The sequence below is a fragment of the Amblyomma maculatum genome, chromosome 8 (genome assembly GCF_055883805.1).
Source record: "Amblyomma maculatum isolate TAMU_Amacu chromosome 8, ASM5588380v1, whole genome shotgun sequence".
NCBI classification, from domain to species: domain Eukaryota; kingdom Metazoa; phylum Arthropoda; class Arachnida; order Ixodida; family Ixodidae; genus Amblyomma; species Amblyomma maculatum.
The window spans coordinates 67,679,630-67,697,184 of record NC_139351.1 but is presented as its reverse complement, the minus strand read 5'-3'; the positions used below and the strand labels follow the sequence as shown (position 1 = coordinate 67,697,184).

General features: G+C 47.1%; 1 protein-coding gene across 1 annotated transcript in view; it reads left to right on the top strand.

The window, feature by feature from the left end:
* The first annotated feature begins 7,197 nt into the window (after positions 1-7,197).
* The window catches only part of LOC146181372 (facilitated trehalose transporter Tret1-like), a 46,819-nt gene continuing 36,461 nt past the window's right edge, over positions 7,198-17,555 (top strand). Inside the window, exons 1-4 of the mRNA XM_084575774.1 lie at positions 7,198-7,394; positions 8,775-9,036; positions 13,654-13,827; positions 16,598-16,843. Of these exons, the coding sequence (XP_084431900.1) occupies positions 7,198-7,394; positions 8,775-9,036; positions 13,654-13,827; positions 16,598-16,843 (879 nt within the window). The remainder of the gene's footprint in view (positions 7,395-8,774; positions 9,037-13,653; positions 13,828-16,597; positions 16,844-17,555) is intronic.

Below are 17,555 nucleotides of genomic sequence, written 5' to 3'. Positions count from 1 at the left end.
TGGTTTGTGGGGTTTAACGTCCCAAGTGACTCAGGCTATGAGAGACGCCGTAGTGGAGGACTCCAGAAATTGCGACCACATGGGGTTTTTTACCGTGCACTGACATCGCACAGCACACGGTCGCCACTCTGTTTCGCCCCGATCGAAGCGCAGCCGCCGAGGCCGGGATTCGATCCCGCTTCCCCAACCTAGTTTGAATATGGCCAGTTCAGTGGTCATTTGCAAATGCATGCGAGCCACCTTTATAATTTGTTTCCCTCCACCCATGAATTTGGTGGCGCAGTGGTTACGGCGTTCGACTACTGTTCCCAAGGATGCGGGATCAAATCCCGGCCTCTGCGGCCACTTTTCGATGGACGCGAAAAGCAAGGCGCCAGTGTGCTGTGCGATGTCAGTGCACGTTAAAGAACCACAGGTGGTCGAAATTTCCGGAGTCCTCCACTACGGCGTCGCTCATAGCCTGAGTCGCTTTGGGACGTTAAACCCCACAAACCAACCAAACGTATTCGGTCGATTTTGACCATACTGATGCCCAACCATTTCGACTTTGGCCAATTCAGTGCTGCTTTGCACACTTGCGTGGGCCGCCCACAAACTTTGGACCCCGCGGACCCCCAACAAAAGTTGGTGTGCAACGTAATTTGACTATTGCTGACTGCGGACCTACAAACCCAGTCAGAAAAAGCTACAGAAAATTTTCGGATGTTACGACAAAATTTCTGTGCGGTTTTTGACGGGAAACCTGTTGTGACAACAGAACTTTCTGTAGTAACATCAGGAATTTCTGTAGTTACGACAGAAAAGTACTACAGAACTACAGACAACAGAAATATACTACAGAAAAACTACAGAACTACAGAAAAGTACTACAGAACTACAGAAAAATCTGATGGTTACAACAGAACTACAGAATATTTTGTCGTATTTTTGACAAAGTTCTGTAGTTTTTTTCGACTGGGAATCTAGGCAGGCCACCCCCACATTTGGCACAACGGACCCCTAAAAAGTTTAGAGGCATTAAATTCGCCTTTTATGGCATGACGCGACAGCGTATAGGCTACCAGCTCGCATATCAAGCCCCTGCGTCTCCTAGTAGTAGCGCAAATGAAGGGTCCTGGCAGGCTGATTCTGATATCATCCTCCCAAAAAAAGGAGAGACCCGATTGGGCAGCTTCTGCCAAACGTAAAATTGGGTAACGCTAAGTCCAGTTAGTTCTCGGACATGTCAGCTGCAAACTACCACTTAACAGCACTATGCTCGAAATTTGACTTGATCTGAATTTGACCAAATTTCGTGACTAATGAAATTAGACCACGGCCAACTCAGTGGCGACTTGAAATTTAGGTAGGTCATCGTAGTTTGGTCCCTGAACACTCAAAATGGGACTTCGACCAGATTTCACCAGAATTATTGTTCATTTAACACAATTTGGCTAAAGCCAACTAGGTTGGTTTTCCAAATTTAGGTGTGCCGTCACTAAAATCTGGCTCACGGACCCCCAAAATGTGACTGCGTATGAATTCCACGAAAGTTATTGTTCAGTCTAGTTTGACTACATTATCGGAGCTATGGTAAGGGTGAACCCACTCCGCCATAGTTGGAGCACGAACTGTTTGTTTTCTCGCGCTGCGGCGCCTAGGACTAACTATTTAAGGGAGTAATTATTTATTGACATCCACCCAAGCGAGGCCATACGGCTACAAAGGAAAGCTATACAACTTTCCAAATGTGGCCGAAAATAGTGTCCAACCTAATTGTACTGTGGATAACTCACTGCTGCCTTCTACATTTTTTAAAGATTTGGCCCACTAGACTCCATAAATTTGTCTTTGTTCGAATTTGACCAAAATTGATGTCCAACATAACTTTACTAAGGGCTAAATTACTAGTGACTTCCAAATCTAGGTGGCCATGCCGCATAATTTGACATGCTTGCACATACACCGTGCTTGGGGGTTATGGAGCCTGATGAAAAGATAGCTAGAAAGCTTCCTGGGGAAAAGCGATCTCTGCGAGGTATGCACCACAATAGATGCTCGCCTCTACCGACAACGCCATGATTTGCGGCCATTCACAAAGTTAACAAGGTCGCCGCGGAGTTCGTAACTATTTTATCTTACATCATATCCTAGCTACGGGAAATGCAATACTTTTTTTTTTCATCCGAGTTCTGCAGAGGCTTCATACTACCGCAGTTCAGTGTGTGCCACGATTTCGGAACGTTTCTTCCGCGTGCGTACATTAAACATACCGCGTCAGTTTCTGTTACTGTTCCAACGGAGCTTTTAAAAATGAAAAGGCACAACGCGGAATAAAAAAAAAATGAATTCCCTGATGCTGCTTCAGTGCAAACCGAAAATTATTTGTTTCCATCATGTGACCTCCCTCAGCGCCTCGCATATTCGGCGTGAGGGCGGCTCCTCCGGTTGGGTTTCATACCTTGCTCCGATCTGAGTTCTGTGAGCCACAGGATCAAAGCGACCAGTCGAAGACGCAATAAAAGGGTCCCTCAACACTACTGCACCCACCGCCGCTTAGGTGGTGGACGACGGCTGTTGTTGCTGTTGTTGTTGTTCTCCTCTAATTTGATGGCACATACCCACACATGGGGATCGGCCAAGAATTGGGGGCAGAGATATTAAATTTTGAGATGTATAATTACATCGCAAAAAAAAAACATTAAATAGAAATGATTGAGTGAGTGAGTGAGAAGACTTTATTTACACCGACATGGACCTCGGTGCAGGGGCTCAGCCAGGCGGAGAGTCTCCTTGCCGGCTTTCCTGCGCCGTGGCCGCAGAGAAGGTCTTGGAGTAAGCCTCCAACGCCAGGTGTAGGGCGATCTTTTGTTCATCCACATTTGGGCTGCGGATGTAGGACTCCCAGGTAATTTGATCAAGGGGATCAGTTTGTTTAGCTCCCGGAGAATCGGGGCATTGCCAGATTAGGTGATTTGGCTCAGAGGTACGTTGCAGAAATTGCAAGCCTCTGGGTTTCCTATCAACTCATTATGCAGAGTAACATGAGGAAAGAAACGATTGGCCTGAATTTTTCGCCAGGCCCTGCATTCTGAGGGTATTAGGGACCTATCTGGTGGTGGATAGATCTTATGTTTAGTCTGGGAGTCTCAGAGAGCTCCTTGTAGGTAATGAGGGGGTCTTTGTCTCCGGGTAGCGGGGTCTCTATGGCCGCTTGGGTGTATACATCTCGAGCGAGGAGATGGGCAGCCTCATTGCCTGGTAGACCCTCGTGAACTGGAACCCAGGTGACTGAAACCTCCCGGTTTAGCGGGTTAGACTGGCCGCCTGCTTGGAAATTAGGCCTTTGCCGAAGGTCCTAAGAGCCGCCTTATTATCTGAAAGGATAGTTCTGGATTTAGTGCCTGTACATGCTAGCGCTATCACAGCCTCTTCAGCTATTAAAGCGTTACGCGCATTAATAGATCCAATTACTTTCTGGGAGTGGTTCCCATCTGCCACTGCTATGACCGCGGCCCCTTCTAGCCCGCAGGCAGCATCGCAATAGGCTGATTCCTCAGGAGGATCGCTTATTAGTTTGATTTGAATAAATTTTGCTCTATGTTGTCTTCGTTCCTTGTCATGAATCAGGTGCATATTCTTAGGGATCGGTGCAATTTTGAATAGTTTCCGCGTCTCAAGCTCCAGGAGTTCAGCGACATAGGGTGGCTCACCTGACTGAAGCTGCAGTTCTTGGAGTATTTTTCGGCCCACTACAGTGGAGTCGAGCCGCCAAATCTGGGCCTCTCGGACCGCTTTGGCAATCTCTTCGCAGGTATTATGCATTCCCATAGCTAGAAGCTTCTCTGTCGACGAGTTGGGAGGGATGCCTGAAGCCCTTTTGAATGACGTTCTGATCATTTTCTCTAACTTGTCTAATTTACCAGGAGTGAGATTGAGAAAGAAGGTGGCATAGGCTATCCTGCTGATTACAAAGGCACGAAGCAGTTTTATTGGGCAGTGTTCTCTGAGGCCTTTGTTCCTGAAAGAGATTCGCCTGAATATTACCTGGTCGACGTAGGTCTGCAGCGTTTTCAGGATGGTGGTGTTTTTCCTATTCTGCTGTAGGAAATACCCCAGGATCCTAATGGGGCTTGCTAGGGAATAGAGAAGGAAATTTAAATATGAAATGTTGCGGCGCGCGTCTTTCTCTCCATCTTCTTTTTCTTTCTTATCTATTTTCTCTTCTGTTCGCACAAGGCAGCGGAGGTGGCTCAGCTACAGAGCCAGTAGCAGGCCCGTGCATTTTCTTTTCCTTCTTCCTACAGCCGCAAGAACAACAACAAGGAGTAGAACGGTCAGTGAACGTTTAATATTCCCAGGTGGTCGAAATTACTCTGGAGTCTTCTACTATGGCACCCCTTTTTCTCTCTCCTCTTCAACTCTCACATTCCTACCTTTCCCTACGGCGCGGTTCAGGTGTCCACAGAACAAATGTGACAGATACTGCGTCTTTCATTTCCTGTGAACCAATAATTATTATTATTATTAATTATTCCACTTCCTGTGCGGGCTTATGACAACACCATTCTGAACAGCGAAAGTCTGAACCTGACCTTAGGTTAGGTTGGACTTGCACAAACCATAAGGGCATCGCTTACGAAGATGGTAACAACAACAGCGCAGTTGCTGTGCAAACATGTCGCCCTCGCCCATGATGGTGGCAACCGCTGTAACATGTCCCCTTCTCCATAAGAATGCTGGTTCCCAGACTCCCTGCGATAACCTGACCAGATACTGCGCATCGCCAGGAAGGTCTATACCCAGGTTTACGTGGCCCTTCTAACAGAATTTCTACCGCACTTGGGCCTCAGGTAAGCGGGGCAGCTCGTTTAATCTTGCGCCGATCTCTTTCCATATGCGGTAACCTTTGACCTCACTGCGCGAAGAACTGACCGCAGTACCAAACGAGAGATCCCGGGCGTACGATGACGCTGTGTCAATCTTCATTCACCTAACAAAACAAAAAAATGCCCTCCGACACGCCGCTCGTGTGCTGTGTGATGTCAGCAAATTCCCTTTTCCGTGATTTCGTGATTGATTTATTGATTTAAAACTTTTTTGAGTACATGGGAATTCTCAGAGTTGTGGGCGGTCCGCCTATTCCGGCAGCCCAGTGGCCTGCGCCGCAGCGTGGGCTCTGCGAACCAGTCCTCGTTGTTGGTCGGGGTCTTCGCTGTGCAGAATGGCCTCCCACTGTTCCAAATTGGGATTATGAAGTTTATCAATAAAGGAATTTAATTGGCATGCTCACACCATATGAAAAGCCGCAGCTATTTCTCCACAGTGTGGGCACTCTGGTGTGTAAAGTGAGGGGTACCATTGGTGGAGTTTAAATGCTGTAACGAGATATTCCGCGAGATTCCATGAGATTAGTACTTGTCTAGCGTTCCAGCCATCTGCAATGCCCCACTTGAAACTGTGCCAGGGAACGCCACGCTACAGGAGTGATGGTGTACCGTCCAAACACATTTGCCGGAGGACGCGAGTAAGTGTGATGGATTCTGCTCTTTTCCTTTCCTGTAAACCAATTATAATTAATAAATAGCACTGCAACGAACGCTGATCAGAGGCAAACGATGAGAGGCAAATGATAGGAGAGGAAAGTTAGGCTTTCGCCATTCTGCTCTTAAGAGCCATCTAGGAGGCTATCTAATTTTTTATGCCCAGTCCGCTCTTCCTGCCCTTTTGAACAATCCATCTTAAAATCATCTTCAAGGGGATTTGCACGTGCCCTCATTCCCCCGGGACCCCGCCGGGGTGGCGCAGTGGTTACGGCGCTCGACTACTGTTCCCAAGGACGCGGGATCGAATCCCGGCCTCGGCGGCAGCTTTTCGATGGAGGCGAAAAGCAAGGCGCCCGTGTTCTGTGCGATGTCAGTGCACGTTAAAGAACCCCAGGTGGTCGAAATTTCCGGAGTCCTCCACTACGGCGTCTCTCATAGCCTGAGTCACTTTGGGACGTTAAAACCCCACAAACCAAACCAAACCATTCCCCCGGGACATATTCACCCCTCCGTCATAATTTAGTGAGATTGGAGGAGGTCCGCACAGGAGGGTATGAGAACTGGGGCGCCCTCACATCATTGATGATGTTGCGATGGCACTGTGAAGAAGACATAGGGCCCAGCATCTGCCCGAAGTGCTCCACACCGGTTGCAGGCATGGCTATTTTCCCCCTGCTGTAGATTTGTGCAGGAACACCAGCTTCAGCGATATAATTTTTGCAAGCAATACGAGACTAACAGCCACAAATAAGCAAGATTTCCTCAAGTGACGACACGCAGATGCATCATTTTCGTAATATACAACCAACCAAAATTGTGCCTTCTGGCAAGTGCTGTAAATTAAAAAAGAAAGATCCAGAACATCTATCATTTGGTGATGGTGGTGGTGGTAATAACTTTATTAAAACAGAGCAGTTTGGGGCATGCATGCCCCTGGGCCCCCGCACGGCCCCACTACACTCAAACGTTCATGTTTCTGTGGTTCATGACGTCGGCAGCCCAGTCTGTGGCGATCTTCTGCCGAACCGGGTCCTCAGAGTGCAGCAGGGTCTCCCAGTCCTCCCAGGTGGTAAGGTGCTCTAGACCCCGCGGGGGAGGATCCGCCGGGCATTGGAACAGGATGTGGGCGAGGGTGGCGATGGGGTTGTTGCAAAGGGTGCAGGAGGGATTGGTGAGGGTGTGAGCGGAAACAGTTCGTATTCATCAGTTGGTCCTTACACGACCACGTGAATTCTTATCACAGCTTAGATTCTCCGAACATCATGACGACATCAATACCTTGGCTCCTATGTGTAAATGATTCCACTTTCTTCTAAACAACTCTTAAGAAAGGCCGTCTGGTGCACCTGGGCTCTCCGTGTGCGGTAACACCATCATCATCAACAGTGCCACGCGTCATGCTGGGACCCGCACATTCTCCAATGAAGAAGAGGATTCGTTCGGGCGAGCGTATCAGGCTCTTCAGGCTCCCGTCCATTGATTAGAAAAAAAAAAGCCTCTACGAAGGCATTCTACAACGCACTCGCCCGCTTCTCGCACCGAGACATAGCGTGCACCCCCTCAGAAAGCGTGCACTTTGCGGAAAACTGTCATTCACGATCAGCTCCGCTCGGCAGCAGTTTTCCCGTGCAGCCATTACTCGACCCTTGCCGATTACACACCCGTCGAGACCATGTCCCACCGCGCCAGTATCGATGTGGAGGAGGGTCGGCGTGAGCTGCCCCGCGACCTGCTGGTCACTGTGGCTAGCTGCTGGACGGGCTCCCTCTGCATGGGCTGCACGCTAGGCTACTCGTCGCCCGCAAAGTTCAGCCTGGCCCAAACCTTCAAGGACGGACTACACGGCTTCGACATAACCATTAATGACTGGTGAGTGAGGTGTCCGATGAGCGTGTCTCAGCAAGTCTTTGGAAAGGGCAGTACAGGACCGAAACTTTAAAGAACCGCCGCCTGACGACACGTTGCGTTCACGTCTCCTCCCGGAGACGTGAATGAAATGTGCTATGCTTTCAACAAAGATCCTAAAAACGACGCCTTCAACAACGCTGAGCGGAATCCCGTCATCGGCTGCGGGGTCAAGTGGATATTTCACGGATTCTTTGTTTTCGGTACAATGTAGTAAGGTATTCATAAATGAGCCTGTATTTTGTTTCCCTGTAAAATACCTCCAAGGAAGGGTGACCTAAATGCCAACCGTCGCGAAGTTTACCCGAGTGGAGGGTCTGCAATGCTATATAAATCAAGTCCAGAATTTGATCACAGCGCGAATAACGGGTTGGTGTCTCTGCCCGTCACTGAGCAAACAGTGCCAGCAGTCCTAAAAAGCTATATTAACAAAACGTACAAAGATATGTGCGGGGTGGAATTGTAATTGTCGTTTCCTCTTCCCTGAAGACCCTTGTCGCGATTGGGGCATTCAGATATGGCTGACACTTCAGGAGGCCCAGTTGTGTAAAATGGTTCTAAGAATTTAAATCATTTCGGTACCTTTTCACAGTCATTCATTCCATCGTGTGTTCTGAGTTTCTTGAAGAACACTGCGTTTCCTTTACGGTTACTCAGTTCACAAAGCGCGACTGGAGCGAAAGAATCATCTTGTACTGGCATTGTTGTTCGAGTAAAAAACTTTCGATATTAAAGGCAATAACCTAATGCTGGAAAAGCTGAAATATTTTGGTTCTGAACGACATTTTCAATAGTATTCCCGGGGGTATTTTATGAATAGAGTACAGTGCGCTAGGAGTGAGAACAGTTAGAGAAGATTTAGAGCTAAGGCCGGGATTCGATCCCGCGTCCTTGGGCACAGTAGTCGAGCGCCCTAACCCCGGCGCCACTCCGGTGGGGCAGGTAGGAGAGGCGTAATTAAGAATAGCAGTTGAAAGTTTTAGTGATAAGGTGGACCACACCCAACAAAGCACAGTAGTAACTGCGGGGAAATATGAGGGGCCTTTGTTCTGTTGTCGATGTAGGTATAGGTTGCAGATAATGGCAGTCAGAATAGTCTGCACATAGTCCATATGTTGCAGATGCCTGCAAATCACCATATGCTACATTTGGCTTCCACTATAGCCTTAAAAAAACTGTGCGGTAGAGTGGCGGTTGTTATGTGTTGTATTAAATGTATGCGTGCATAATTAAGCGAATTAGGCTATCATGTGCCAAACGCGAAGTTTGATTATCGCCTTCCAAAGGTTCGAAAACGACCTTCGCTTTTGTTATAGAGTGAAAATATCAGCTCTGTGCCACCAGGTACGACCCCCTGCTGACCATTGGCGCCATACTGGGAGCGGCATGCGGCGGCGGAGCGACACAGGCGCTGGGGCGCAAGGCCATGCTCACGGTCATCTCGCTGGGCTTCATGTCGGGATGGACGGTGACGTACATGGCACAGGGCTCCACCTTCCATATCTACTCGGGTCGCCTCCTCACCGGCTACTCTATGGGCCTCATATCGATTCTGTCGCCCGCCTACATAGCCGAGGTGACGCTGCCTCACAACCGCGGGACCATGGTGAGAGAGACCTTGCGCTGGCCTGGCTTATTATGGATGGGAAGTGTAGTTGCGGTGGTAATGACCTTAAATACCATCGCGAGACATCCTTCACATGCCGAGGTCCATTACTAGTTTGCGATTCCATACTGCGGATCTTCACACCGTCTCATTCGACTTAATTGCTTGCCTTAAGGCGCGCATCAGGTTCCCACCAGGACTGGCACACTATAGATAAACTCCAAAAAATAAAAGAAATGGTTCGATTTGGTTTGTGGGGTTTAACGTCCCAAGGCGACTCAGGCTATGAGAGACGCCTTAGTGGAGGACTCCGGAAATTTCGACCTCCTGGGGTTCTTTAACGTGTACTGACATCGCACAGCACACGGGCGCCTTGCTTTTCGCCTCCATCGAAAAGCGGCCGCCGAGGCCGGAATTCGACCCCGCATCCTTGGGAACAGTAGTCGAGCGCCGTAACCACTGCTCCACTCCGGCGGGGTAAAAGAAATGAGAAGACGATATTTGGATAGGGTGGGATGGAACCCCGGTGTGTTAGCATTGCGAGATATATACGCTATGAAGCGACAGCGAATTCAAACTGGAAGACGCGATGGGAAGGCTGCCAAAGTAAAAATAAAACGGAAAAGAACTTGTACGCGCATTACTGCCAACGCAGATTATCTATCGATTACTACAATCACTTTGAAATCGGCACCGCGATTTACGACGGGTGATCCTCCCGCGAATTCTTGTCTCATCCTGCGAACGGGAACGGGGAAATCAGATGTACACTTTTTGACTTTCGTCATTTTATTCGGCTTATGTTGTGTGATGTGCTTATACTTCCTTGTTGCTGGCGGGAAAGACGCACCACCTCCTAAGCCGAGGTCCTCCTAAGCGCTAAGTCACGATGGCTGCTACTCTACAAATGAAACCCCGATATGAAAACCCGCTGCAAGAGTTCGTTGTTTCTATGACAATAACGATCACCGTGCATATTAGCTTGATGTTCGCGTTTATGTAGTCTTACCTGCCGCATATATACCTGGTCTCGCTAAATTTCCCTAAATGTACGGCTGTAGCAGTCCTTGTAGAACACGATTATACCTAGCAACTTATGTGGAGCAATGTTTCAGATGCACGTGCGTGTAACTATTTTAAATAAGTTATAGATGTTGTTAACATAACTGCGTCATTGTTTCAGGTACATTTAGGTTGTGCTAAAAGTAATTCTTGCAGGCCTTAACTGAAGAAATGCTGAGCATCATTTCTACGAATTTGGTACGAACTTAGACAAAACTTAAGGAACAGGGATGCATAGACCATAACAGTTTACAGCGGAGTGTATTTTTCTTTCAATGTTGTACCTCCCTCTCCCCTGTGAATCCACTTTGAAAAACGCTGGTTACGCTCAAAGCAACACTCGGTCGCGTGCAGCCAAAGTTTTCGCTCCACTGTCGGTTCAGCGGTGTTGAATCCACCTAATATTTCTACCCCCCCCCCCCTTCCGTGGATATCTGACGTACACTAACACCGCTCAGCACGCGGACGCCTCTCCGTTTCGCCTCCATCGACACGTAGCAGCTGGCCTCATCATCATCATCATCATCAGACGGATTGTACGAAGGCCTATCCCACATTACTCAAACTAACCCGGTCCTGTGGTAGCTGCATCCATGCGGGTTTTAACCAAGGCGCCTGCGGTGGGGTTCAAACTCGCGTACTCTGGTTCAGTAGCCGGGCATCTTAATCACTGAGCCGCAGCTGCGGAGCAAGTAAACGGGCATATTGCAAACTCTCCGAAACTCGCAAATTTGTGTATAGGAAAGTGAAGGCGAAACATGGTTCATATATCTCGCCGGACATCTAGTCGCGCCGTATGGGAATGGAAGGTGCCAGTCAAACAAACAAAGAGGTAATGCAGTGGAGGGCTGCGAAATAATTTCCATCACCTTAACACTTTTGAAGCGAAAGTTTCATTGGCCGCTATGCAGCGATTTCGCCGTGGACCGATTTCCACCGTGGTTGCACCGCTCTTTCCACTTTCTCTCACATCTCCCTCCCTTCTCTTACGGCGCAGTTCAGGTGGCCACAGAACAAGTGTGAGAAAAAAATACTGCGCCTTCCCTTTGCTATGAATGAATAAAAAAAACTGTTGTTGCGACTGAAGGATGAAGGAAAAGAAAATGCACAGGCCTGCGACTGGCTCAGTAGTTGAGCAACCTCCGCTGCCTCGTGCGGACAGAAGATAAAATAGACAGGAAAGAAAAAGAAGAGGGGAAGAAAGACGCGCGTCGCAAGAGCCGTCGTCCGCCACCGAAATGCTAGCGGGTGTAATGACGGCCTAAAACAGATAAAAATATGGTGGCAGGCTAGCCCCCGCCGCAAGCGGCGGTGACCTACCTGTCCCAGCCCCGTAGGCCAGGAGCAGCCACCACCCCGAATTTAAAAACGGAGAGGCAGCCCTTAGTTGTGTGATGCCCCCTTGAAAAACCTTGAAGGTACCCAAGACATATCAACGCCATTCCTTTCTTATAAACGAATGTACAATATAGAAAAAAAATATGAAAGCATGTACAATATACAAAAAATATGAATCTTGACCTGGTTAGGTGTTGGTGTTCACAGTTCCGCAGTCCACTCAAAAGCATAAGGCTCTTTCCTATCCCCAAAGCCTAACTTAAATAAAAATTACGCAAAAGCCGCGAATTGAAAAGTGGGCGTTAAACGGACTATCGCTATAACCCTAAGCTTTCGCTCTAGCACTAGGTTCAAGCCATGCTTAGACCCCCCTAATGTTTACTTCACCGCAGGGGATCGGTTGTTAAGATGTTCTATTACTGATCGGAGTAACCGGGTTCAAACCTTAGCCCGAGTGGCTGCATTTCGATGGAGGGAAACGGAGAGGCGTCTTTGCGCTGTGTGACTCCAGTGCAATGTAAACATCCCCAGGTGGTCGAAATCACTCCGCAGCCCTCTACTAGGCCACCTCGTTCTCTCTTTCGGCTCTCACTTCCACCGTTCTCGCTTTACCTACGACACAGTTTAGGTGTCCATATAGAAAATGCCACAGATACTGCACATAAACGATTTGCATTTATATTTAAGGACTGATATGCGCACAGATATTGCTGTACCAGGTTTTCAATGTTAAATCGTCAAGCATGCTAAGCAGTGCTTTCGCTGGGTATAATCTTTTTAAGTGGAGCTAAAACCCTAATATGTGGTTATAGCTTAATAAAAAACATTTTTCAAGGCGATGAATGTTTCAATAAAAGCCAATTAATTCACAATACTAAGGAAAATAACACTGGTGTGCAGTCCGCAATGTTGGTCAACGAGGGCAGGAGATTGTTTTATTCTTTAGGCGCCAAGATTTAGGCTAGGGAAAAGCTTATGCCTATTGGAGAACGGATCCATTTAGCCTATTTTCCAGGGGCACCGACACCTACGCATCTCGCAGACACGATGTAATTTGGATAGCATTAGCTGCTTGTATAAAATAAATGTGGCTGTTAGTGTGTTCTTACTGTAATGGGGATAGGGCAGTTTAGAAAGGTAATTGTGGTCGTAATGATAGTGTTGCAACGGCGGAATGTTAAAGAGGTGGTCGTGATTTGCATACCTTAAACATTCGCTAGAAAGGCACCGAAGCAAACAGGGTGCGGAGAAAACTTCTAGAGAACTGCAGAGATCCGCATTACAAAAATGCAAAAGCATGTGCGTTGGATGCTCTATACTCCGTTTCATACATCAAGTGCAACACTGCCAAAGCTAGATCTCTTGTTTGCTCTCCCCGCATCCGCGATGAAAAATAGTGCCTGCTCTGACGAGAGGAAGTTATAGTTGCTTTGTCTGCAAGCTCAATACAGCTTACATTTGGCAACAAATCCATAAAAATAAGCATTTTTTAGGGAGAAAAGGTCGGATTCGGTGAATTTGTATGTTCTGTTTGTCGTTTTCGTTCGTGTCGCGTTTTCGCTGCCCCGCAACCCTGCCAGCTGTGCCTTCCGTGCTGCTCAACGCAGCGACCTCGACTGCCTCTTCGGAGCGGGTTTTTCCTACAAGATTCGTACTGCGAGGATGTCCAGGCGCGCGAAGCAAGCTATTGCAAACGTGTATGCTCGGAATAGAGCCCGTTTCCGCAGAACCCACTCGGCCACAGAACGAGCGCATTGTGATACGCCTCCTTTGTTTTTTGTTTTTCTTGCGGACTAATTGCGTAGCTTTCGCTGCGTTGCACCTGATCTATGAAACGGAGTATAGTAGCTCATCGAGAGTCATGACTTAGTACTTCTGAATGCAATGACTCGACACTAGTCATGTCATGGTCATAATGGATTGACTAAAAAAGTCATGGACTCCATAGTCATGCACATTGAATCTCCGATCTTATTAACTGATGACCAGTGACTATGACTCATGATTAAACTATGACAAATCACAAGCCATGAGTAGGCGTGACATAATAACTTGCCATTACATGCACATTCATGACTACTAATATGATCTTATTGTGACGTCATATCACATGTTACGTTTTGCTTCCATATTTTGCTTCCACGTTTTACGGGCACGTTTTCGCAAACGTAGCCAAGCAAGGGTTTTGCCTTAATAAGAGATGACATTGTTTCGCAGGGCGGAATGCTGCAGTTTGCTATCACCGTAGGCATCCTGTATGCGTACCTGCTGGGCCGGTTTCTGTCGTGGGACTTCCTGGCTCTTGCTTGCATGCTGCCCGCCGTGATGCTCTGCATCGCCTCCATATTCAGCGTCGAGTCCCCTCGTTGGCACCTGCTCAACGGAAGAAAAGTGAGCTCCGCCAGTTTAGTCCAATTAGGGGCAGATAAGGGGGATAGCCACAACTCGATGCGTGTCTCCATACGCCGACGTGACGTCACCTCAATGCGGGCAGTCTTGCACGCAACAGCCGTTTACGGTGGGACGCGCTCATGCTGGTTGCCTGCAGTCGTTTCGGCGTTACAGTAGTCTGTGCTTCCGAACAACTACTTGTGCTTGCAGCCAAGGCTACGGGGACAAAGCTTTCTTCCCTGCATTACATCAAGTAGCCCAGCACGTCTGGCCTCAGCTACAGTTTCGGTTTCAGTTCCGCATTTCAAAGAATAGTTTTCTAGCTGCCAAAGGCACAGAATTACATTCTTTTATACCCCTGCGGGACTAAGTGAACGTAAATTCGCGGTTACCAGATATTCTATGCTACATAAGTTGTCGAAACAAGCGCACTACGAAAGCGTACAGAGACCGGCGCATAGACGCAGCAGAAGCAGCCGATATACGCTTCGCAAGATTTCTGACAGATGGCGCAGCCATCTCATTTGCATGGCATACAGTACTGATTTTAAAATTCACTACACCAACACTGTACTGAATTATATTGTAGTGTAATCGTGATGTGATTATAACGGAAATATATTTTTGTAATGGTATAATATTCTAGAGCACGATTTGAGTAAATTCTTAAGGGACTATATTCTACTGCGCAGTGTGCGGATGTTCTTCGGCTCTGTAGATCTGACTGCATGTAGCCACAAAACGTTGTCCGCAAGCATTCTAACACCATGTCTGCTGGCACCGTGCCTGCTCACAATGCGCGTCACACCGGGTGTATTATTTTTAAAGGAACGTGCATGTACACGAGCAAGGGAGAGCACGAACAGCCCAATAAGGTTGTCCCATTGTACATACATTAAAGGCGAGGATTAAGTTTCACTGTATTTATAAGCGTCCAACCTATTTTCTCAGACAGCTGTCTACAGCGGCGGCGGCTTTTCGGCATAGCGAGCTTCTACGCTGTCGCGTGTTACTGTCTCAGGTTGCAGTCAGTACTACCTAAACTTACAAGGCCTCTGCACATAGAGTTCCTTACACTAACTAGAGGGAAAGCTGAGGGCGCTGCTCTTCAGCCACCATGGGCGCGCTAAGAATCATGGGCCGGTGTGCTACTTGTTGCGGGACAGTCGGTTTTTCTCGGGTACGTGGAGTGGCGTTACTGCAATGTTTCTTTTTCGTCATCATCATCATCTGAAGGTGCGTACATAGACCACGAAATCCATAGTAGCGAAGGCGCAAAAGCAGACGTCGCCAATAAATGGTTTCTGTTTCCCGAAATGCCACTAAAAAACTTCCTTAAGTGATGGCACAACGACAAATATTTTCATAACATTTTTTTATTTTAAAGTTTGTCTATTAAGTGCGAAATATTGGTATTTGTGCTGCTCAAAACTAAGCCAATAGGAGAAAGGGCCATCGCTTATATTGGATAAATCTCACACTGGCATTCTGTTTCTCTCTCTTTTTGTAATTTATAGTCACAATATTGAATGATATGAGATTATTTACGGTAGAACAACGTTTATCTTTGCATTAGTTTTGGCCAAAAGTTGTAGTTCTGCACTCGGTAGCTCACCGGCCCATGATGCTTTGAGCGCCCATGGTGGCTGAACTGGCCGTCTGGAAACCCCATGTAAACGCCCATAGACGGCAGCATAGCTTTCCCTCTAGGTAATAGTAAGAAACTCTATGCCTCTGCACGCCGTTATGGCATCACGCAAGTACAATGGACCTACATGTGTCCCCCTTTGTTATGGAAACATACTGCAAGCCAGTACAAGAGGGGATAGGAGGCAAAAAGACAAAATTGAAAGTGGAGAGAGTATACAATAAAAGGGACAAAAATAGGACTAGAAATGTAACTTCTGAACCTCTGGCTGCCAGTAAGGATACAATTCTTTTGAAATGTCATTCAGTTAAACATCAATTGCTAATATTTCATTCTTTTAATGTGTGAAAGAACTTGCTTATAGCAACTTTTTTTTGTGATTTAGATGCAATCTTCATTGCGCCCTGTATGCCTTGTTCTCCGAGTAGTTTAGTTCAACCCATTTCAGGAGATTTAGTATAACTATTCCTGACAAAAATTTATGAAAGAACGCTTCCTGTCACTGCTTGGAGCTTAGCCTACATCATTTGTTGAAAATAAGCAACACAGAGGGATTTCTCTTCGGCCGTTAAATGAGGCTAAGAACAATATGTCGAAATTGTAACTCTCAGAGTAGTGACAACACCAGACTTACAAGAGGTATGGTTACTTGATTTGGCACACCGCTCGCACAGCGTGACGCAATAACAAACATATCTCGTCTCTAAGCTTATAAAAAGCTATACATAGATTATTTTTTTATTTTCTTTAGAGCAATACCATCTCGCGACCTAAATACAATGGTAATTTTTATTACACGTATAAACGTTTGATCCACTTCAGGGTCATAAGCCTTATCGTCGTTGTTTCTTTCTATTCAGTAGTATAATCACACGACTTTTAGTTCCTGTAAAACATGTACATTTAAGCTGTTTTTATTAGACCTATAGAAAATTTTACGTCCATCATATTCGTAAACCCCAGTTCACCAATTAAGCATGTGTTTGGCTCCCCTGGGCGGGAGCTGTCCACGAAGCCGAAAACTTCACCAGCACAGTGGCGACGCAGATGCTTTAGCTGTCGTTCCTGGGCCGCATCGTTCTTTGGCCTGGCGTTCATGGTACGACCTCAACGGCAACGCAGGCGGAGGCGCTTGAAAGCTTGTACCGGCTCCGGGGAAGCCGCGCCGAGGAAGAGTGCATGGCCATCGAGATGGTGTACGTGACGGCGCCCATTCCGCCTGCACACGTGCTTCTGGCCGTGCACGTCAACTTCCTGCAGCAATTCTCGGGAATCAACATGATCATCTTCTACACGTTCAGCCTGTTCACCGATGCCGGGCTGTCAGTCACAGAAACCGACTCCTCCATTCTCATCGCGTCGCTGCAGGTGATGCGACCTTTTGAGTTGTTATGGTTGTGACTTTCGTAAATCATATGGCGTCGATAACATCTTGTCTTCGACGCGAGAGAAATATGATGAATTCTTTGCGAAGCATGGAAATGTGTAACTATTTCCGCCGCTTGGGACATGTACTGCACTCAACCTTGCACGTATCGGACAAGCGGCTATACTGAAAAAAAAAAAAAAAAAAAAAAACACTTGTTCTGTGCGTTACTCCTCATCAGCCTCTGTCGCAGACATTGTGATTATGAAATACATACGATTTTGTTTCGTTAGAATAAAGCGACTGCTCTACAATCTTCGGGAGGCTTCCAATCATTTTTGAAACATGCAAGGTCTAGAGAATGACATTCTTGATCTACACGTGCTGAGAGGTCTTTTTAAGACTAGTATACGACCCGTCCATCCAGAAGAACTAGTGGAAAAGAACGAAAAATTCGTCGATGCTTCAGCTCAATTGAGAAATTGGTGATCGAGCTGGAAGTAATAAGTGTTATTTTTCAGGCACAGCTCTCATTTCCTGGTGTACAAAAATGGAGGAACATTTCAGAACGGGGACCACTGTGTAACGCCAGATGGAAGGATAACACTGTAATCCTCTTTATAAGACATAGACTAACAGTCTATGTCTTATCTGCGATTCCCCTGTACACACCCTAATTAGATGTATGCTCCTTTTTGTATATTAAAAGTCTCC